The following is a 22,935-nucleotide window of genomic DNA, read 5'->3' as shown; positions in this document are numbered from 1 at the left end:
TGGAAGCTGAGGAGGTGATAGGCGTTTGTCCTGCTCATCGTTACGCTGCTGTGGCCTTGAGGCCTTGGAAGGGTAGGGGAGGATTGTAGATGAGGAAGTGAGTCGTGACTCAATGTCCTCCCCCATTCATCAAGAGTCCTATGGAGTGCTGTGGACAGTTTCTAAAGCAAAGTGTTTCTGTCCAGCTGATCAAAGAGCTGATGATGGTTAGTGTGGCTGGCTGCGTTAGTCTTTTCTTAAACTAAAGCTTTTTGGAGGTGACAAGACTTCACTTCAGGTTAGAACTGTGGAGTGTTTTCAAAGGAGCTTGCAAAGAAAAGCGTCTGGACTTCTTTAAGTGGAGTGTTTTAATTTTTTTTTTGAAAAGCAAACGGAGACCTTTACACTTGTTTCTCAGGTGTCCAGTGCCAGGTTGTGATGGTCAGGGTCATGTGACAGGGAAGTACGCTTCTCATCGCAGCGCATCAGGCTGCCCCCTTGCGGCAAAGAGGCAAAAGGACAGCTACGTCAATGGCTCGCAGTTTGTCTGGAAATCTGGCAAGACAGATGGCATGACCTGCCCGACCCCAGGCTGTGATGGCTCAGGGCACGTCAGTGGGAGCTTCCTGACCCACCGGAGGTAAGATCTTTCTTACTTTAAACAAAGTTTGTCATCAGTTCCAACTTTTTTTATACAATTTTGGGGGTAAATAATGACCAATATTCAGGTCCTCTCCTCCTGCTGTACATGCTGTTGGCTTTTGGTCACCGTTTTTCAAATAAGGCAGCGATTTGTATGACGTTATCTATGCAAAAATAAGATAGATTTTTTAACTTGGAGAAACATTTGGTTTATGTTTTTTTTTCAGTCTCTCCGGTTGTCCCCGCGCCACCTCAGCCATGAAGAAAGCCAGGATGAGTGGCGTGGAAATGTTGACAATCAAACAAAGAGCAAGCAAAGGTCAGAGCTCAAGAAACAGAAGAAGCTTTAAGTGAATTATTATATATATTATTATATATCTGAAAGAGTGAAAAAAACCTAATTTCCTTATATTAGACATTTTACATGTGATAAAATGCGGTAATGCTGCTTTGACTGCTAAGTCAGGGGAGATGGATCTTTTTGGGGTTTTTTGTTTCAGGTATCGAGAACGATGAAGAAATCAAACAGCTGGATGAAGAAATCAAAGATCTGAATGAGTCCAACAGTCAAGTGGAGTCAGACATGATAAAACTGAGGACACAAGTAAGATGGTCTCTGTTTGTTAATGTAACATAAATACAAATACGTAAGACACTAGTTGGGTAAGAAACTAGACTGTCCTGTAATAGACAGAGATAAAGGTGTCCCAGTAAGCTGCTATTTCCAGTAGAAATGTTTTTGTCACATTATTTGACAAAAAAAATTTCTACTCGATATTTTAATTATTTGATTATTTGAAAATGATGCTGTTTTTTAAGTTCATGAAAACCTTCAATGTTTTCTTTTTCTTCTAATAAGAAGAATAAATCTTGCACCTTAACTGCACTCAGACTTTTAATCTGAAAGGGTTAGAGGAACTTTTGGCATTCTTAAAAAATACTTTCATAAGAAAATCCTGCCCTCATCAGCCATCTTGCTTGGTTTCACATGCTTTTTAAGAGGTTGAAGAGAACTTCTTTAAGTTTGTTGAAGATCAATGTTAGTTCTAAAAAATGTTTAGAATTGAAGAAGCCTCTTGGTCCATTTTAAAATCCTAAGATGAAGGAAGATGCAGATGTTATGTGACTTGGATGACTGAGAACCTGCACGGACATAACATCTGCATTTTCCTTCATCTGCAAGACTTTCCTACTTTACCTGACAGATGTGCACGTGTCCAATGCAATGGGTTGGACACAGTGTTTAATCTGCCATCTTTGAGTACAACAATCCGTGTGATCTTTCAGCTAATAGTCAGTCAGTGCATTTAGGGTGGGCATCGTGGGTTTTCACGGAGGCTCCTTAAACCAGCTCCAGTAGTGCAAATGCAAGTGCTGTGTGCTACATGGGAGAGAGGACATCTGTGGGCAATATGCTGACTCAGTTCTCCTAAAATTGTCTGAAGTTAATGTTGGTTGATTGTTTGCACTCTTCCCAGCCTTTTTGCTAATGTCACTATTAATACAAAAGCTTTAAAAGGTCTCCTACTAATTTATTTCCTCATCCGGTAGATAACCACTATGGAGACCAACCTGAAGTCCATCGAGGAGGAGAACAAGGTGATCGAGCAGCAGAACGACTCCCTGCTGCACGAGCTGGCTAACCTCAGCCAGTCGCTCATCAACAGCCTAGCTAACATCCAGCTTCCACACATGGTAAGAAAAAAAATCATCTGTGGCATGAAGAAGTAAACCTAGGATGACTAATAATGTGACAAGTATTCTTTTACCACAAATATAAGCTTCCGTAACGTGTAATTTAAATATCTAGAGACTTATAAATGTCAGTTAAATATTTAAAATTTTGAATTTACTGGTTTGAAAATCTTGTATGTTTAACATCAGTATACAACATGCTTTAAATACAAAGACAAATATAAATAATTACATCTCAGAACAAATATACAGCAGTTTTAGAGCAGTGTTGGCTTTCTTAGCAGTTTAAAGTGGATCTTATTTTTATTCTTGGACTTTACTTTGAATGTGTCACAGTTAAAAAAATTCCCCTCATAACAGAAGGTTTTAAGACCAGGTGGGTGGGGCTTCTGTGCCTGAGATGACCATATTTGGGATATCTCCACTATCCGACATCATGCAGACCCAAGACTAGAAAAAACAACTGTCTGAAGCTGAGTTTTTAGAGCAGTGAGAGTGTAGTAAAGCCTAAAACCAGCATGCTTAAACCAGCATGCATTATCCAATCAAAATGGACTGAAATGCAAATCTATGTATTTATTTCTATGTTCTTTGTCTGACATGACCTACTATATCTGTTACAGTTTGTGTAATGCCACTTAGGAAATGTTATGATTGTGTTTTGAGTGTTTGTTGGAGGCTTTTCTGTTTCACGTGTTGTAAATGAAATGTAGATCTGAGGCCAGCTGTTCATGATTTCAACCCAGGGATTTTTAAAAAGCCTTCTCCAGCTTCTTCCCCCCTTAGCAACACTCAGGTTTTTCTTCATCTGCTTCTTTCTGTTCTCCACCTTCTTCTTCTTTTTTTTCCTCCCAGCAGTTCATGCTGTGCTTCTCCTGTGCTTTGAAACGCCTCACAGATTTTCACATAAAGAAACGGCCCGTTGTTTTCTTTCTTTTGTTGTTGCTTTTTTGTTTTTGGTTGACTTTCAGTGAAGTTGCTCATGGCTGTTTTAACGTCATGTTGTCTCAGTGTCGGAAGAAGACTGGGGCTAATTGGATAATCTCTTAAAGCAGTAAAAACAGGAGGTGCTTGATAACTGGACTCTCTGCTTCCTTTCCTTCTTCCTTTAATGGGCGGGAATGCTTCATATCACACTGTAAGAAAAATATTCGCCTTAACAAGGAATTCTCAGAAAGACGCGATCTCATTACCAGAAAAATACTGAACTGAATCCAAAGTTCTGTTCACACTGCAGGACTTAAAATCTTTGATTCTAATTTAGCTCGCAGTGTAACAGTTAGTTCTCTCAGTTGTCTCTTTATTTTTGGCATTTTATACCTCTTTCAGTTCGTTCTGACTTTAAAATTATTCAGAAACTGGAAGCTTGCTGCAGTCTGAACAGAGCTGCAGGGCGAAAAGACTTGTTAAGGTGGACATTATGTTTTTTTCACTCCTCGGTGTAGCTTATGAAGCTTTGTGACCGCCGCTGTGTGTCTAGCGGGCTAATAGACTTCTCTGTACACCCTCTCCTGTAGAGACCGCTGCCACAGAAAGAGGCCCCAGTAAAGCATAACTGCTGTTTACAGATGCCTCCCAGAGTAAGAGATCCATTTATCCTTTATCCAATTATCCTTCTCTTCTGCACTGTCATCCCCCCTTCCTATAGTTCCTGTAGCTCACTGTGGCATAGGCACATCCTAGCTATCCATTTATCCTGCAGCTTTCAACTCAGCCATGTTGATAGTGACATCAACTGTAGATAACCGCTTTTCCTCTTTATGACAAAAAATATATTGAGAAGCTAAATCTATCTTTAAATCAAATTTAGCCCCAGCAGAGAGTGTGAGAAATTCTCCTGCTTTGTTTTTTCTGACTGCACTGAAATGCTGAAATCATTAGATAGATAGATCATTAGATAACGTGACATTAACTGCAATTCTGCGCCTTAATGACGTAATGTTTTTTGTTTTTTTCGCTTACCTATAAACTAAACCTATAAACTCATCAGGAAAGTACTTAGAGAGGTAAAATCCCCTTGACTACTTTATGAACTGAAGTATGTCTGTAAACATAGGTATCGCCCCCTGGTGGCCAGTAAAAAGAAAGTTGGTTTACGCTTCTTTCTTTCAGTCCCAGAAGCCAAGTCCTGCTTTTTATGGTGTCTATAGTCGAACGGCATTATCTGCTTTGCTATTGCACCAGCACTGAGAAGCTAAAATGAGCATTATTCGGTGGGCACATACACTGAAACCAGATTCACACACATCTTTTAACTGTTTTCAGTCCATTAAACGACTCCTGTCAGTCCCATAGATTTGCCCGCAGGCAGCCTCTTCCATCAACTAGTAAGCTCAGTAGTCTATTATCACCTCATTTAACGGTGGGCATGTCACTGGGATTTTTTTTTTATCCTACTGATTACAGTGGGTGATAACAGTCTTCTGGCATACTAGTATTAAAGGTAGGTTGTCTAAGATCTAAATTGACTTATTAATTAAAGAGCATACATAACTGAAATCTTTTTATTGTCCATTTAAAGCCCTTTAAATGAACAATAGAAAGACCTCTTAGTGGGCTCAGTTGATCGCTTCATTTAAGGATTACAATGATCAGTGATTAGAATGGATGATAACAACCTTCCTGTCTCCTCTTAGTACAGGAGGGCATCTAATGGGGGTATTATGACCAATCATGACCATTAAAGAGGCTAATAACAATGAAAGTGTGTGAATCATTTAACTTGAGACGTGGATATTTGACTTTTATGTGCCAATTAAAGACGGATCATTGGCTTTTTGAGGCTCTGGACTCAAATTCTTTGATTGGCTGAGTCAGTGTGAAGTTAGCAGGATGCAATGACAGCAGTGCAGTTAAGTGCAGGGCAACTGGCTCAGGCACCGAAATAGTCATTTGTATTAGTGTCCCTTAAAACCTATAAATGCCAAGTATTAAATGGAGGTCAGTGAAGACCTCAAAGACTATAGTGACTCTATAACATAATGTGACATTTAAGGTGGGCAATCATCAAATAACCCACTAAAATTCCTGAAGCCAAAGCTGCACTCTCCCAGAGAAGTACTTGAACCACCAAAACTCCCAGTTGGCAAACATGACTTTCCAGTTATGTCTTTCCCATCTGCTCATTAGCATCCCATTAGTTTTTATCATCACAATTTTGTCTCCATGTGCTTAAACATTAACCTTTCATATACCCACCAGCTAACCATCTCTCACCTGGTTTTTGCATGGTTTGGAGTTGCATTTTCGTAGATAATCGGCTGATATTACATCAAATATCGTACATTTACTTTTTAGAAAGGGAGTATTTTAGTGAAGCCATGCTTTCCCAATGGTGTCCCTTCCTCCCCCTGCCGCCCGCCTGTCTTCCAAACCTCCCCCCAGTGTCTGAGTGAAAATAAACCACCACCTTTATCCCACCTGATTGTGTCTACATGGGTTTCTTTCCCCTCACAGGAACCAATGAATGAACAGAACTTTGACACTTATGTGAGTACACTGACAGACATGTACACCCACCAGGACCAGTACCAGAGCCCGGAGAACAAGGCGCTGCTGGAGAACATCAAACAGGCCGTGCAGGGCATCCAGGTTTAACTTTGACTGAGGCCGGAACAACAAATGCAAAGCAAAAGCAACAAATGGGGGGAAAAAAAGTGGAAAAAGCACGGAGTGGGTTGTTTTTTGCTGCTGTAATCTATCATTAGTTCTTTAATTTCTTCTGCGGTAATGCTCTCAACTCCATGGGTATCTCTTTTTTTATTATGTTGATTGTTGTTGCCTTGCTTTGAAAAAAAAGGTTTTAAATGAACATTCACGTTTTGTACATTTTCATATGACCTAATATAATGTGATGTACTGTTTATAGCTGCTAATGTATGCACATTCTAGTGTATATGTATGTATTTATTTATTGTAAGCTTGAATCATTTTTTATTTTAATGCGATTTTTTTCATACATCAGAAAAAAAAAATACAAACTGGGCGTCACGGGTTTAACAGGGAGCAGAGCGGCGACTGGAACATGAAGAGCAACCACTTCTGAAAAGCTTCTCACGAGCTTGGAAGTTGCTCATTAATTCTTTTTGTTTTCCTCTTAATGTCTGGAAGCGGACACTAATGTAAATCTTTAGCAATGATGAGAAGAAGCGATGCTATGAGCAAGAAGATTTCAAACATCACGACACGGAAACTTTTTGGTGCAAAATCCCATCATCCCCTTCGGAGTTGTTCCGTTTCAAAGCTGTCCTGTTCCGCGGCCCGCTTTTTCTTTGTTCGTGGGAGGGAGTGCCAGTGGAAAGACCAATGGCTGCAGAAAATATAGGAGACAATCTGCCATTGTGAATTTATTTGAAATCATCAACCTCGACTAGCTAATAGAACAACGTGTCAGCAATATTGGTATGATAATATTAAAGCGTTTGTTTAGATATGGGATGCAATCTATATGAAAAAAAGTTGTTTGGGTATATGCAATTTCTTATGAATAAAACTAGAAAAGAGCTGATAGATCTTTTTACTAACTATAAATGTATTGCGTTTTGTATAAACCTTTTACTACAATCATGTTTTAGGAATCTGACACGGGTGAGAGGACTTTGGTTCTGTCATGTTCGACTTTGCACAGGGACACCTTTGTTTCCATGTTTTGATGTTTTTATTGCCCGTTAAGAGGCACTTAGCAGGCAAACGGATCTGTAGATATGACTTTTCTTTCTCGAGGCTGACGGCTCCGCTGGACTAACAGGGTCAAAGTTCCCATCCTTCATTGTATATTGCACTCGTTCTGTAGAAAACGTCTTTCCAGTCATGCATCTTGTTGTCTGAGCCACAATGAGACATGATGCCAGACGACGTGATGACCAAGCACCGCTTTTCTTTTTTTCTTTTTTAAGTCTTTGTAATTGAAAAAGATGAATGAAAACTAGAGCCAGCAGTCGTGACGTCTGTGCACTGAATTTACCGACTGAGTATTTGATCTGAATCGGCCTTACTGATGACATTCGGTCTGAAATCACAGTACTGATGGAACATGTTTTCTCAACACCGTCGATCATGCATGCACTTTATTGGAGTATGTTAAAGTATTATCACGTGGTAAATGAAGCAAAAACTGTACAGCGAGTTTGTGGAAACTGACTTTGATAAGACTTTGCGCTGGAGATGCCTGTTGGAAAGCAACTTGAAGCAAATTTCACTGAGTTGATTTATTTAAGGGAAAACTCCCCCTGTGGTCTCTCCCCAGTCTCCTTTATTTCACAGTCCAAGATTTAGCAGAAGAAAACGTCTTCACGGTCAAGCTTTTGTCTGAAACATCACAGTTCAGGATCTCTTCTTTGGTATGCAGACACATTCTAAAACGTGTTTGCACTGGATAATAAGACAATAATCATTTTTTAATATGTCTGCCATCTTTTCCAAAATATGGTGTCAACAGAGTGGAAAACTGTAGTGCCCTTTTATTTTCTGCATAGACATTGTAAGATGACTCCTGGAGGACTTAACCTCCTGAGACCTGGGCTCATGTTTGGGTTACTTGGGATGTAACAGGCCTGTGTTGGTTAGAATGGAAGGAGGGTGTGTGGTTCCAAAATGAGTTGAAAAAATCACATATGTTTTCTGTGTGTACATAAAAACGTGATTATATGTTGTAAGCCGATTACAAGCCCCAATGTTTCCAGAAGATTAATTCAACCAAGTGTAACTTTAGGTTACCCACTAATAACACTAACAACAAGTATAAATCAAACCTAATTCTTTATAGAAACAGATAATATGATGGGAAACTGTGTTTATGCAATGCAAAATGTTTAAACATTTGCACATCTGATGGGCTTCTCTGCATATGCTGACTGATATATTACTGTAAAGCCACTCTGGACCAAATTAAGACATGAATAGTATCACTGTATATGATCCAGGAGCCTCGTGAGAATCTAGGATGGAAATGTTTGAGTATATTTTTAAAATATATTTGTTTGAAATTGTAATACATGGATAAAGACAAATTTTGAAACTTGCACTATACAGCTTAGTTATAGCAGTTAGACAGTTAAAGTGATGAAAGGGTGAAATTTTCCTCACTTATACAAGCATAAAAGTTCAATTTAATGTTTTAAAGGAAAGCAATTTATTGGATTGTTTCTAAATAATACATAATTACGCCACCATAATTACCAGCAGAAACACTTGATACAGCTGGTATCCATATGAAAGTTTTTAGACAAGCGGTACTAATGAAAGCTGAAACTTCAAAGTACAGAAATGTTGATAAATCTTTTATGGAAACTAAACTGCATTTCTGTGTAATCAGGTGCAGCAGTATGTGCTGATATATTTAAACCTGCACAAATAACCAGCTCGTCTAGATATGAATATAAATGAGGGGAAAATATTTACTTGTGTAAAAAAACTACAAATTGTCTCATCATACTAAAATACATTTTTTATGTATTTTTTTTTTCCACACAAGGGAGAAACAAACTGCAAAGGGGGGAGTTTTCTTTTAAGACTTCTTTGGACATTTACTGCAAAGTCTCATTCCCTGACTTTTACATCTTCGTCCAGAACTTGGCGTCTGCAGCTTCCTGCCAGTAAACTTCTGCGTTAGATAGACTGACAGCTTGTATTTTTTATTTAGTCAGTTATTCTTACTGATAACAAAGGAAATGGGAGTAAAAGCACAATTCTGCCATTTAAAGACAGTCGATAGACTAGATATTGTAATAACAGATGTAAAAGCTAAACTGTAACTATTTACATAGAGAATCTCAACACTAACATGTGACACGCTAGAATGCAAAAGAAAATCCATATGAATATTTGTGAAATCATCAATTTATGAAGATGATCGTTTCTTTTCAGCAGTGCACAGATAAGGGGTTTTTATACAACATTCATTTTCTCTCCTTTTACCCCTTTTTCTCTGTTACTTGCAAAACTTTCGACAGCAGTTTTCTTACCACATGGCATGGGTTTCTGTTGATATTTTTGCTGTATGTTTAAGGTCATGAGTTGCTATGTGATATTTTAATTTGACTTGTGAAGTTTGTACAATTTTTATCATGCTGGTGTTGGCATCTCTTGCTCTGAATAAATCTTGTGTTGCAACACTGATTATAACCTTCACTTTGTTTGTCATTTTTAAAGCTGACAGTTAGTTGTGTTAATAGTGTGCAGTCGGCAGACATTTAGGGATTTTTATTATTTATACACCAATGAAAAGAGATCCAGTTGCCCAGTTACCTTTGTGACTGAAAAATAGAATATACACCAATTTGCCAAACCATTAAAACCACTATGATGTAGGAAAAAGGAAAATGTAAGGATCTGTGTGACCTTGACAAATGGTAGTTTGAGTCTGAGACCATCTCCAGTAAAGCAAGCCTTCCCAGGATGCACTGGCTAGTTTCAGTACCTAAAGTAGTTCAGGGATATCTACCTGGGTACTGATGAAACGCATTAGAGTTAAGGCTGGGTTTTTGTTTTAGCCACATTCTAGATAAGCATATTTTAAATTTTATTTGGTTTAGGTGGGCAAGAATTCTGTAAGGAGGGGTGGACATTAAATCGACCCAATCCCTAACTCTGAGTCCTAGGTAGTTTATTGATGGACTTAACAGAAATGGGATAGCATACACAGCTTCTGCAGCTGGTCAGGATCTTACTATCTACTACTGGTGGCACCTACAAGCACGTAAGTGTTTGATCTGAACCAGTGATTTTCTTCAGGTTACCAATACCTTACTAGTACCAGGTTGGATCCCTTTTGTCTTGAGAGCTGCCTTAGTTCTTCATGGCACAGTTTCAACAGGGTGCTGAAAACAATCCTCTGTGATTTTTGTCCATATTGACGTGATAGCATCGCACATTTTTTTGCAGCAAACTCATTGCCATGATCAATCAACCAGTTTGAAACCAACTTTCTGACATGGTGTATTACCCTGCTGGAAGTTGCCATCAGAGATGGGTACACTGTTCATACAGGAATGAACATGGTCAGCAAAGATACTCAGGTAAGCTGTAACATTTAAAGGATACTCAAGCGACACTTAGGGGCCCAAAGTTTGGAAGAAAATGTCCCCCATGCCATCACACCAATAACACTATCCTGAACCACTGATAGAGGGCAGAATAGAGCCAAGCTTTCATGTTGTTGACCCTACCTTCTGAATGTCAGCAGAAATTGACTCGTCAGACCTGCTAATGTTCTTCCAGTCTTGTGATTCTCCAGTTTGGTGAGCCTGTGTGAATTCTAGCCTCAGTTTCTTGTTATTAGCTGAAAGGAGTGGTACTTGGTGTGGTCTTCTCCTGCTGTAGTCCATCTCCTTCAAGGTTGAACATGGTCTTCTGCATACCTTGGTTGTAAGTACTTATTATTTGAGCTTCTGATGCTTTCCTACAAGCTCAAAGCAGTCTGGCTGTTCTCCTCTGGCATCAAGATAAGATAAACCTTTATTACACGTGGGAAATTTGTTAGGTCACGGCAGAAAGTGGACAGTACAAGTTACAAGCAGCAAAAATGAAGAAAAACAAGGAACAGGATAAGATCAAATAGAGGGGATGTTGTCCAACAGGGATGACAGCTTAGCCTCCATTCTCTGGTCACTCACCACCTCCACTGGGTCCAGAGGGCATCCTAGAACAGAGCTGGCCCCATGGATTTGCCTGTTCAGTCACTTTCTGTCCACAGCAGAGATGGTGCTGCCCCAGCAACAAGGCAGAATTGCTGTTTAGTATAAAATAGAATAGAATGCCTTTATTGTCACTATACAGATGTACAATGAGATACAGAGCATCTCCTACTCAGTGCGAACATGTGGGAGAAGAAAGGAGGGTGAGGTGCACAGTTTCTGCAGCACTATACATATGAACACACACTCCCCGTTTATGTATAAGGGGGCTAAGTCTGTGCTGTGCCTCCTGAAGGCGACAGTGACCTCTTTGGTTTTCTTGTTGTTCAGTGCCAGGTTGTTCTCTGAACACCATGCTGCCAGCTTCAGGATTTCCTCTCTGTAGGCTGCCTTGTCTCCCTTTGAGACCCCTCCCTTAGAGATTGTTGTGTGAGCAAACTGAGCAGTTTGAGAAATCTGCATATTGCCTGTCTAGCAACAACAACGCCACTTTCAAAGTCACATAAGTCACTTTTTTATGAAGTTTCAAACCAGCCTGCTGAAGTTCAGTGTCTGCTTGTCTAAATACAATTGGACATAATTTTTGCTGTACAAACATTGTAAATAACAAACTGTGATATGTGAATAAAGCTTTAAAAAGAAATTAAATCCATAAATAATTCTAAAACCACAAGTTCGGTAGAGGGCGCACATGCGTTATCGCAATCGTTGGCCTGCGTTGTTGTACTTCCGGGTGAAAACATGTCCATTTCCGGCGTGGAAGACGACACAAACAAACCAGTCGTGCTGTGGCGGGTTTTTATTCCCCGTGTGCTAACGGTTACAAACGGGCTGCGGATGTGCGCTTTGCCCGCTCGGTGTGTTGAGGCTGGGCGGTGAAGAGACGATTACCATGGTGAAGTGTGTCGTCTCTGGGTGTCCGAACCGCATGGTTAATGTTAGCCGGGGGCTCTTCAACAGACCCAAGAAGAGGTTCTTCAACTTCCCCCAGGACCCTGCGCGTGTCCAGGTAGGGTCAAAAAACTTTGAGAGTTACAACATATTTACAAGCTACATGTTTGAATAGCGATCGTTAGCATCTCTTATATCTGATTCTACCGGCTAACATGACGCTAACATGATGCCAGTTAAACAGCTGCTGTTTAAATAACCCTGATGACATGTGTTAGCTCATTTACTACACAGCTGGAGTGAACAGGAACCCATTTCCAAAACATGGAATCAGCTGTGCTGTTTACGCTATTTAAAGCTAGTTTGGCCAGTAGACGAGTAAATATTGTTTTCTTTTTATTTCTACCAGATAAATGCAGTTTTAATCACAAATAACTACCAGGTTACCAATTTGGCCTGTATCACAATATCTGTGATGGAGTAAAACCCCAGCCAGTCAAACTAGAGATCAATAAAGACTAACTGTAACTGTGTTCAGGTGTGGCTTGCAGCGCTGAGGGAGACGGAGAAGCAGGACTCTGTGGAGCAGCATCTAATCTGTGAAGACCACTTCTTGCCAGAGGACATCTCGGATGAGGGCGTCAGCAGCGACGCCATTCCCATAATGCCCCCCTGCCTGGACGGAGCCCTGGGTCTGCTCAGTCAATGGGGGGCCGAGTCGTCCGAGGAGGAGGATCAGTGGGCTGCTGGAGGAGGAGGGGGTGAGGAGGAGGAGGAAGAGGAGGAGGACGTTAATGTTCCTGTTATACCTTTTGCACGAAGACCTACTCCACATAAGCAGGTAAGAAAATGTCTATCTCTACATTTCTTTGTGTGATGTAAAGTAAGGTCCAGTTCACAGCTGGTTGCTGTTCCCTGTATAGAGTCATACAGCGTCGGTCTGTAAGTGCCAAGTTTGCCAGTTTTGTTAAATACATAAAGGCCTCGATGACCTGTGATTTGGGAGTGAGAGTACTAGAATGTATTTGGCCTCCGGTACCACTGTGAGGAACTTTGGAGTCATTTTTGACCAGATTATGACCTTAGTTGAGTGGGGGGATAAAGGGATGTCACGTCACGTTGATGCATTTTTTTTAAGTTAAAAACTTTTTTGTTTTGATTTTGTTTACTTGTCAGTTCCAAACTAGTGACTTACTGAATATATATTTTACGTTGAAGACATAACTGAGTGTATAAGTAGTTACAATATTGTTTAATTTATTAACCACAGTGTTTGAAAACATGTATTTAAACAATCAGCTTGTAATTGATCGTTTCTTTTTGGGTTGATTCTTATGTTTTGGTGTGAATAAGTTGGTGTTTTATCACTTTTTGGTGGACATGAAATCATTCTGACTTTGATCTGCTTTGTTTTCACTTTTTGAACTTGAGGAACCAGATGCCAAGACGAATTTAGGAACAAAAAGGTAAAAAACCCCAAAACAACCCAAAATGTTTCTCTTTTTTTTTTTTTTTTTTTTTTTTGCTTTCTTGCTACATTTTACAAATGGCGGTCAAGTTGTAATTCCACTGCCTTTTCTTATCTTTTCAAACATTTTAACGATAAATGATAAGTGAATTTAGTTCATTTTTTATCTTTCTTTCCAGGGAAATCCTCAGTCATTTAAAAGAGATGATACAGACCAGGATATCCACCCGACAAGGTGCATCCTTCTTTGATATTTATTATTTATTCAGATTTTTTATTAGGGTTAGGTTAGATTTGAAATACAGAGAAGTAGTGGACAAGATCGAGTAAATGTTCAGCCAGCCAACTGGAGACTCACGGATTGGGACTTTAACAGCCACGTGGTGTGTAGTCCTAACCTGTGCTGTGTTTGCAACATCTTTTAGTGGATAACATAGAAAGATGTAGACTTAAAATGTTTTTATCCCCTTGTTCCGCCTCTGAGTGTCATGGTGGTTTCAGATGCGTCTCTGGGAGTTTTGACAGTGCGCTTCCTGGAGCTTCTGCTGATGTCGCCCGATGGCACGATCGACCTCCGGGAGGTGACGAAAAGCCTGCAGACCCGCAGGCGACGAGTTTATGACATCACCAACGTCCTGGAGGGCTTCAACGTCATTGAGAAGCAGACGGCCAATAAGGTTAAGTGGATGTGAGTGAGCAAAAGTTAATTTCTTACTGTTGAGTTCTGAATACTTTGTGCGTTTAATGTTAAACGCTGACAAAATAAATTTTTTGGTCTCTTTGTGGGTCTTCACGGACATCTCTTGGGTTTCTATCAGTAGAAAGAGGTTGCTTAAAGATGTTTTGTTTAGTTTTTGTTTTCTTTAATTAAACTTAAGGTCCTGTGCGCTGTCTGTGTAACACAGTGTAACAGTGAACTTGTTGTCTGTCCAGAGGAAGCTGTCCAATCTCCAGCTTTCTGCTAAAGAGCAGGCAGAAGTTCCAGAGAGAGCTGGAGAACCTGAAGCTGGTGGAGGACACACTTGACAGCCTCATCAAAAGCTGCGCCCAGCAGCTGTTTGACATGACTGACGAGTGGCAGAACGCTCTATATCCTTCTGCATTTCTATCAGGGACTCAGGACAGTTTGAACAGAAGTAATGAAAACAATGCTCCTGAATGTAAAACATGATTTAACCACATCAAAGTTTTCCTTTTCAGAATGAGCCTAAAAACAAGTCAATTTGCATGACTAGGTCATTTACAGTAAAGGTAAGAAGTTTGTTTTTGCCAATTTGAATGGAAATTAATGTAAATGTTCTTTATTTAAAAAGAAAAGTATGTTATGCTTGAGTAAACAAAACTCCAAGTGAGCTGAGACTCCTCTGGCTTTCTGTAAAAACTCTGAGCACCAAAACGTCCTCTCTTCATGCATGAAAAAACCTGCAGTTTAATTAAATGCCACTTGATGTCACACCTGCTGATACAGAAACAGCCCCTGGTTTGCAGAGTTTGCTTTCGAGATTTTAAGAATACAATTATAATTGTATTCTTATTATAATTCCATATTTGTGCTTCCACTGCCCCCTTGTGGCCATTACATTAGTTACTGCAGGTTAGATGAGAGAACAGAAAATCTGTCAACGATTTACTCTAGCTGCACATCTGAGAGCATCACTCCTGACACTCTATAAAGATTAAAATGTCACTTTCGTCATTGGCATGAAAAGAAACCGTGAGGTCTAAAACCACCCTGTAATAACTGTTAAGTGAATAGAAGATAGTTTTCTTTAACTGTCCTCCTGCACATTGGCCTACGTGACCCATGAGGACATCAGCCGGCTCGAAGCTTTCCAGGAGCAGACGGTGATCGTCGTCAAAGCTCCAGAGGAAACCAAACTGGAGGTTCCTGCACCGACAGAGGTAAAACAACATAAAAATACTAAAATATCACAGACTAGGATAAAGTTCATTTTCAGGATGATCTGGTCTCTTTTATCTGAGTTCAACTCCAATAAATGTAGCATGATTAAAATAGTGTGTAAAGTAATCATTGTTTTTGTTGTTTTTCAAAACCTGATGATAAATTTTTCTAAACATACGCTGAAACTCGGGGTACATTCATGCATGTGTGTTGGTGCAGGACAGCATCCAGGTCCACTTGAAGGGGGGGAAAGGCCCCATCATGATGATGACTTGCGATATTGGGACGGGTGAAGCTGTGACAGAAGAGATGAGCGGCTGCTTTGTGACACTGGAGGAAAGCCGGATAAAGACGACCACACTGCACAGAGGTAAAAGGAAAAAACAGAGTAACACAGGGTGATAAAACCTGAGGTTTCAGTAACTCAACTGGTTCAGAGAGACTGTTTAGTGTTGAGCTACACACCGTGTATAAATGAGCTCAGTGCAGATGACCATCAGGACCTGTATTTATCATGGCCAGTGGGTTTATTATGTCACTAGTTTTTATACCTACATATTTAGCTGTGGAGTGTACTTTAAAGAGAGATCAGTGGGTTAGTGAGGCATGTTGAGCCTAAAGTCTGAGCTTTTAGGGTCACATTATTGGCTCTTTTACTAGCTAGATCACCATGGTAACTTATGCCGATTACATAAACCTGTCTGGATCAAGTTATGTTCCATTTCCATTTAAAGTCAGCCAGTCACGCCTCTTTTACTTTCAGTATGCCTTAAGTGCCATTTAGACATGCAGCCTGTTGAGCTGTACTTTACTGGCATTACTAAAGTTAAGCCTTTCTGTCCATCATTAAAGTTTCAGAGCTCCAATGTGCAGCTGATCTGTTACAACAATAAATGGGAGCACTCGGTAGTAAATCTATTCAATTATGACATCACAAATGTGTCTGACAGAAACAGGCGGCTCTCAGTTTATCCATTTTCCTCTTAAGAATGAAGTGATGCATCGAAGTTGTCCTAAAGCAGAAAGCCTGAGTCACCGGAATGTCGACAACCACCGTTGTGATGCATGAAATCTTTGACTGAGGTTTTAGGTTTTGTCAAAGCAGCTAACATAAACAAAGCTTGGATATGTTAAACTTGCTTCGTAGTATACCCCTCTGATGGAGGATGCATCAGGAAAGCCCTTTCCTCCTCATGAGCCTCTGCACTAGATTGAATAACATTTCAGTGAATGCAGTGGGCCAGGAGCAATAAACATGATCAGATCTCAGTGCGCTCAGAAAGCTTGATTATGTAATAGAACTCTCTAAATGACTTCGAGTATGTTTTTGCACTTGGGTTCTGCAGTTTCTTTTATGGGTGAGCATAAACACTAAATGTAACTCAGCTGATGTTTGTAGTCTGAATTCATGGTCATGGTGCTGTTGTTGCTGTTGCAGAGACCTCGATTCCACAGAGTCCCACACAGAGCACGTAGCTACCAGCTGATCTCCAGAAGTTATCGTCTGATTTCAGGGTTCAGCACAAGGAATTTGAAAGCATTAACAGAAACTGCAAAACATTTCTGAAAACGGTTTTGACTGGAAAGATCCAGAAATGAATTGTCAGCTAAATGATATTCAGCTGAACGTCATCAGCTGAGTCCTGGCATGATGGGGACTTTATTTATGGATCATTTGGCACCATGTTTCATGTAACTGATGTGGATGAGGACAGTTTAACCCAGATGTTTGGAGATTCATTTTTGTATGAAAGACTTTGGGGGGAATTGAGCTGCTGAGCCTCCATTCTGCAGATGAGTGCAGAGATTCTGGAGGCCTTGTAATACACATAACAGTTATTTACTGACGAACATTTCCTGTAAAATATTTTACCTCTTTGTATTTTGAGTTTGTATCAGTGTTTATGTCCTGATATATGAATATTTTCATCTTGGTTTGAACTTTCATTTAGAAACACACCTCCAAGATGCTGTAATGAATAAAAATGAACTTGTATAAACCTGAGGAGATGGCTCATTTCTTTCACCAGCAGCTGAAACGATTTAAATATGTGAATTTTGTGACCCCTGACCTTTTCTTCTCTCTGGTTACACTTACTCAATTCTCTTTTCTGAAACACCTCATCAAAGGCCTTATGGTTAATTCTTGTGTTTAAAATAATATTGTTATGAAGGCTAGATGCATTTCCAGGAGTGGGAGCTTCTTTAATCTTGAAAACTGCATGGCACACAGACAGGCAGAAAAGACCATTCAATGAAAATATCAATTCTGGGGATCTGGAACACGGAAAGTAGAATATCTAAGCAAATGTAACCAGCTAACTTCAAACACCGGTCATACTTTGAGTGTCTCCGGTGTTTTTTCAGCACCGGTTTATACACGCATACAGAAAGACATTACTATGACATCCACTTCAAATTGAACTACAGGGTGATGCTATGATACATGATATTGAGACACACAATTCTAATCTTATATGACATTCTTAGCAAATTTACAGCAAATAAAACAAAGCACAAATTCAAAGTTTTTTTATTTTAAATTTTTTATTTTATTTTGTTTTTCTTGGTTTGGCGCTGTTTCTGAACTCCAAATGTCCTGTTGTAATTGGACATTTTGATGTAAGAAACAGCAGCAAACCCCAACAACACTTCCCTCATGGTGCTTTATATTGTAAGGTCAAGACCCTACAATAATGCAGAAAAGCTCCAACCCCCTAGAGCAAGCACTTTGGCGACAGTGGGAAGGAAAAACTCACTTTTAAAAGAGAGAAACCTCCGGCAGACCAAGGCTCTGGGATGGGGTGGCCATCTGCCTTGGCCAGTTGGTGATGAGGGAAGGAAGTTGGGAGAAGAGTTTCTTTTTAACCACTCTGGTTTGAAAAGTTCATTTAGATGCCCAATCTACATGAATATTTTAAGCCAATTTAAGAGTTCTGTCACATAATTACATGCACGTGTCAGTTCAATTTTAGCGTGCACACGAGAAAACCCTAAAGATGATGTTTGGTCTCCTCAGTTTGGCATGTTTTTTGAAGGTTGCCATGATTAGTTTGTCAACCAATGAGTTGCTTGACCTCAGTATTGAAGGAGGCCACGTTTCTTGGAGTTCAGTGTATATTGTCAGGCTGAGTTGTTCAATGTTCTCCAAGGACATTTTATAGTTTTTGGACACAATTTTGTTCCACATCTTACCGTTAAGCCTCTGTATAGTAAACTCAACTATATCTGGATCTGCTGACTTTTTTCTTTGGTTCATAGTGTGCATTACCACATCTTCAATGACAGTTTTCACCACTTCCTTGTACTCTTGCCTGTTTTTAGAGACACTGAGTACTCTTCTTGGTAATGCAAAGAGGTGTTTTGTGAAGGCTGGGACAGTAAAGTTATCGAGCTGTTCCCTCAAATTAAAAATCAAATACTTGTCCTTGCAGTTGTGTGCTATGCAAAGATCCTTGAGAATGGCCCTGTCAAGATTTTTCAGCCGTTTTGGGGACAGATCCAAATGTTTCATTGTTTCAATTTCAGGCCAGATTTTCTGAATGAGGCGATCGCTGATGCAGTTAGGAGTGAGGCGCTCTGTGAAGAGCTTGTAATTAGAGGAGACTTTTTCTATGGCCTGTGAAACCACCAACTGGATCAGTCTGTTCACACACAACTTATCCTCCATTTTCAGTGCTTTCTCCCATGGTGATATTTCAGCCTTTGTCTCCTGTATTTGGTTGAGCTCATCTGCGCTCAGATACGTCTGGAGGATGTATCTCTCTGGGGTTACCGTTTCTACTGTCTCTGTCTTTGCCTCCGCTAATTCTTTTGTCTGCTCATCCGTTTTTTTCTGCATTTCATTTGTGTCCGTCACCATTTTCTGCTCTTCCAGGACTTTCTTATTTTCTTCCTCCAGGACTTTCTTCTCCTGCTCCAGATTCTCTCTGTGTGTTTTCTCATTAGACAGAGTTTCTTCCAGAGAGGCCTCATATTTCTGAAGTTGTGCGAGCTCAGCAGACAGACTTTCCTTCTCCTGTTTGAGGATCAGGATTTTGCTGTCACTCTGCTGAAGCTGCTGTTTCAGATGGTTCATCTCAAGGTCAAAGGTGATGGTATTTTCCTGACCTGAGATGAAAACGCAACAAGTCTGATCCCCTTTTTCGTTGGTGGTGCTGCTCATTTTCACTTTGCATGACACTGATTCATCAGTGAGTTGTCCAGCTTGGATCTCATACTGGTCCTGAATAAGGTTGTCCAGTGCACCTTTTGGCACAGTGCACACAAATTCTGCTTTTGCTTTTTGGTTGCTCATTTCTGACATTTGAAACAAAGCTAACAAAGCTAAAAACAGATATTGAGATAAGACTGAGGGAAGCAGAACAAAAGTTCATCCAATGAGTCGCTCGTGACTGTAAGTAAGAAACGTGCTTGTCCAGTGTGCGGTTTCACCTGCTTTTAAGGAGTTGAGTTGACTGTGACGTCACAGCCGGATTCTCTTGCCTTTCATCTTTGAAACTAACCCCGCCCACAGAAACGCTCCCTATTGGCTGATTGAAAATAGGTAACGCCCACAAAGAACAGGCTGTCAGAATTTCTGACGTCATGGCCCGATTCTCTTGCCTTTCATGTTTCAAAACGGGCTTTAATTTGCTTAAGCATTTGGGTCACTTCATCGAAAACAAACAAAAAAACAGTGTGATAAATTTTACTTAGGTACTAGAAACTTAGTGTTCCCTTTTGAGAGTATCTTCTTTAGGTCTTTAGACATTAGCGCCTTACAAGTTTCTAGTTGATTTAACAGACATCCAGTTCACCTTGTAGTCCTGTTTTGATTATGGATCAGTTCTGGGTCTGGTTGAATTGGGTTTTAGTCCCTGTGTCTTGATACAGCCTGATTTTGTTCTGCCTTGCTGCTTAATAAAAAAAAAAAAAGTTTACAATGTCCTGCATATGTGATATATATTTTTTCTTATATTAAGTTATTCTTTTTCAAACAAAACTCAAAACACAGGCTAATAAATCTTCAACTTCACAGCATGTTTTTCACTCATTTCTAACGATACTGCTCAAGGGAAGCATGTATAATGTAAACAGTACATAATTAACCTCAGTGTATGAAGAATACTCTCAATTTCCATGAACAAATTGGAGTCTATTAAATAGATAGGATACCAACCACTGCACCGCAGTACCTGTAATACCTACAGCATGTTCTAATCGCTCTAATAGAATATTATGGTCAACAGTTTCGACGCTGCACTGAGGTCAAGCAGGACAAGCACAGAGATGAGTCCAGTGTCAGAGGTCATAATAAGATCATTTGTAACCTTCACTAAAGCTGTTTCTGTGCTGTGATGAGCTCTGAAACCTGACTGAAACTCTTCAAATAAACCATTCCTCTGTTTACGTCCTATGTCTAATACTTAAAGTTATTTATTATAAAATCTTCCATCCAAACCCTGACAAAGACGAGCTGTAAGGGGCCAGCACAGAGCAGCAACCTGAAGATGAGGTGGGATTACGTATGTTTGCAGCTGCAGAAAACATGGCAGACCACTGTCCATCTGCCCCATCAGCACACTGCAATAAAAGAATGAGGAAGCTGGCGGAGAACTTCTACTCCTGATGCGCACTTTACATCCAGAGGACGACTAGAAGGAGGCCGAGTCATGTAGAATGTTTTAATCTAGATCACGTGGCTGTGTTTTGTAGCACTCCGAACTTTTGTCTGATTAGCCACAGATATAATGTCTGAAGGCATTACTCATCTTAATGTGGAGATTCATTTGAATATGCACTTTCTGATGTGCATTAAATCATTTCACTGTTTGGCATTTCACTATTCAAAATGAAAATAATTCATTGTTATCTGAAAATAATATTGTTATGAAGGCTAGATGCATTTCCAGGAGTGGGAGCTTTTTTTTTTCTTTGTCAAGGTCTTTAATCTTGAAAACTGCATGGCACACAGACAGGCAGAAAAGACCATTCAATGAAAATATCAATTCTGGGGATCTGGAACACGGAAAGTAGAATATCTAAGCAAATGTAACCAGCTAACTTCAAACACCGGTCATACTTTGAGTGTCTCCGGTGTTTTTTCAGCACCGGTTTATACACGCATACAGAAAGACATTACTATGACATCCACTTCAAATTGAACTACAGGGTGATGCTATGATACATGATATTGAGACACACTCTCACTGATGAGAAAGTATTCTCATTATCTTCAGGCTAGGTGATTGTAACCTGTCAGAGAAAGGTTGTGAGCTCCCAGTCTTCTTTCCTCAGAGAGCTGGACCTGAATGATAATGATTTATAGGGGTCAGGAGTGCAGTAACAGTTGCAGTGTATGTGGACCTAAAGCTGGCATTAAATCCTTCTATATAGTCTCTCATACTAAATAGGTTTTACTCTTTACCTTCTTCTCATTGGCATCCCTGGAGCCCTCATTCCCTTATCACTTTATATATGTATATAACTCACCTGGTGTTGTAACTAAATTTCTGTTTGATTGCACAGCTCCAAGTCCTGCCTTATACAACGGGACACCCACATTTATTCATCCGATCTTCTTTCGTATGGTAAACCAATCTAGAGGAGAATGCACTGACTACTTATTGCAAAGAAATAAATTACAATACACAAAGTTGATCTGAATCCAAGCTCACATTTCTTTCATCCAGCAAATCTGTTCTTCACATCTGTTTAGATGTGAAATATCAGATATTAAGTGATGAATAAGTGGAAAAAAAGCTATGAATGCATATGATTCCAGTATTATAATATTGTTATTTTAAGCTATTCAAAAGGACTGAAAGAACGTCCACCACCAGGAAAGGAAAACTTGGCTTCCTTCTGGACCTACTGTGTTCAGAGTGTGCCATGTTTATGGAGAATTTGGTCCTAAAATGGAGACTCCAAGGCAGGTTTATATGAACAAAAATTAACCTTTATGTCCAGGTGGCTGAAGAAAACAGGGTTCAAAAGTTATCCAAAACAGAAAACACATGAGCCAAAAACCTGAACACAATGCACACAGGAGCAGAGGCTATCACAATAAGACAGGACACAAACACTGAGACGAAGACACAGACAAAAGGTAAACAACCACCAACTATACATGGGACACCTAACAGAAATGCAGAGTAGACACAGGGAGCATAGGACAGGAAAACCTTGAATGACTAAAAATGATAACTATGAATACAGAATATGAACAAACACATAATCTAAGCAAAACTCAAAACAGGTTCAAATCAAACACAGAATTTTGAAGAGAAATTTAAAGTCAAAAACTGGAAACACGGAAACACTGGCTCCGAAACCCAGAATGTGTTACGATTCTGTACAAGTGGCAGATAACGACACAGACTGATGCCAAAATAAAAGCTTCTGAGAAATGTATGTGCAGCATAAGATAATGCTTACACACAGCCAGTAATAAGGAATTTATTTATAGACTATTACATTTTACAGTAGAATTAGCTTTATTATTTATTATTATTTATACATTTTATGATGGAAAGCACAGACTAAAATCTGCTGTGAGAAAATGTGTTAAAATAAGCAGAGTATGTGGCTTGGCCTGATGGACCAATCTCCTAGCTGGCTTTACTCTGTACATTCAAGTCCATGTTCACCATGTCTCTGTGTAAGCTGTGAGCAAATCTAGTTTTTGATAAAATATGCAGCAGTTGTAAGATGATTGTTTGCCCTGAACACCGTCTGACTCA

The 22,935-nt window shown here is 39.8% G+C and overlaps 2 protein-coding genes across 2 annotated transcripts in view; both read left to right on the top strand.

Annotated features, from left to right (window-relative positions):
* myt1la (myelin transcription factor 1-like, a) overlaps positions 1-9,419 on the top strand; it is a 93,362-nt gene extending 83,943 nt beyond the window's left edge. The window contains exons 19-24 of the mRNA XM_085381652.1: positions 398-619; positions 849-940; positions 1,122-1,225; positions 2,173-2,316; positions 3,834-3,896; positions 5,773-9,419. Of these exons, the coding sequence (XP_085237778.1) occupies positions 398-619; positions 849-940; positions 1,122-1,225; positions 2,173-2,316; positions 3,834-3,896; positions 5,773-5,913 (766 nt within the window). The 3' untranslated portion in view covers positions 5,914-9,419. The remainder of the gene's footprint in view (positions 1-397; positions 620-848; positions 941-1,121; positions 1,226-2,172; positions 2,317-3,833; positions 3,897-5,772) is intronic.
* Positions 9,420-11,702: 2,283 nt separating this feature from the next.
* Positions 11,703-17,211, top strand: e2f6 (E2F transcription factor 6). Its single transcript, XM_085382909.1, has 9 exons — positions 11,703-11,958; positions 12,379-12,681; positions 13,272-13,306; positions 13,488-13,543; positions 13,810-13,996; positions 14,242-14,397; positions 15,096-15,210; positions 15,431-15,581; positions 16,650-17,211. Exons 1-9 carry the CDS (start codon positions 11,842-11,844, stop codon positions 16,685-16,687), a joined length of 1,158 nt encoding a protein of 385 aa, XP_085239035.1. The 5' UTR covers positions 11,703-11,841; the 3' UTR covers positions 16,688-17,211.
* The last annotated feature ends 5,724 nt before the right edge of the window (positions 17,212-22,935 follow it).

The sequence above is a fragment of the Rhamphochromis longiceps genome, linkage group LG15, assembly GCF_057381845.1.
Source record: "Rhamphochromis longiceps isolate RC_006_pf linkage group LG15, R_longiceps_female_GT1.1, whole genome shotgun sequence".
Lineage (NCBI taxonomy): Eukaryota > Metazoa > Chordata > Actinopteri > Cichliformes > Cichlidae > Rhamphochromis > Rhamphochromis longiceps.
Note: the sequence above shows the minus strand (reverse complement) of the source record. Positions and strands in the feature narration are given on the sequence as shown.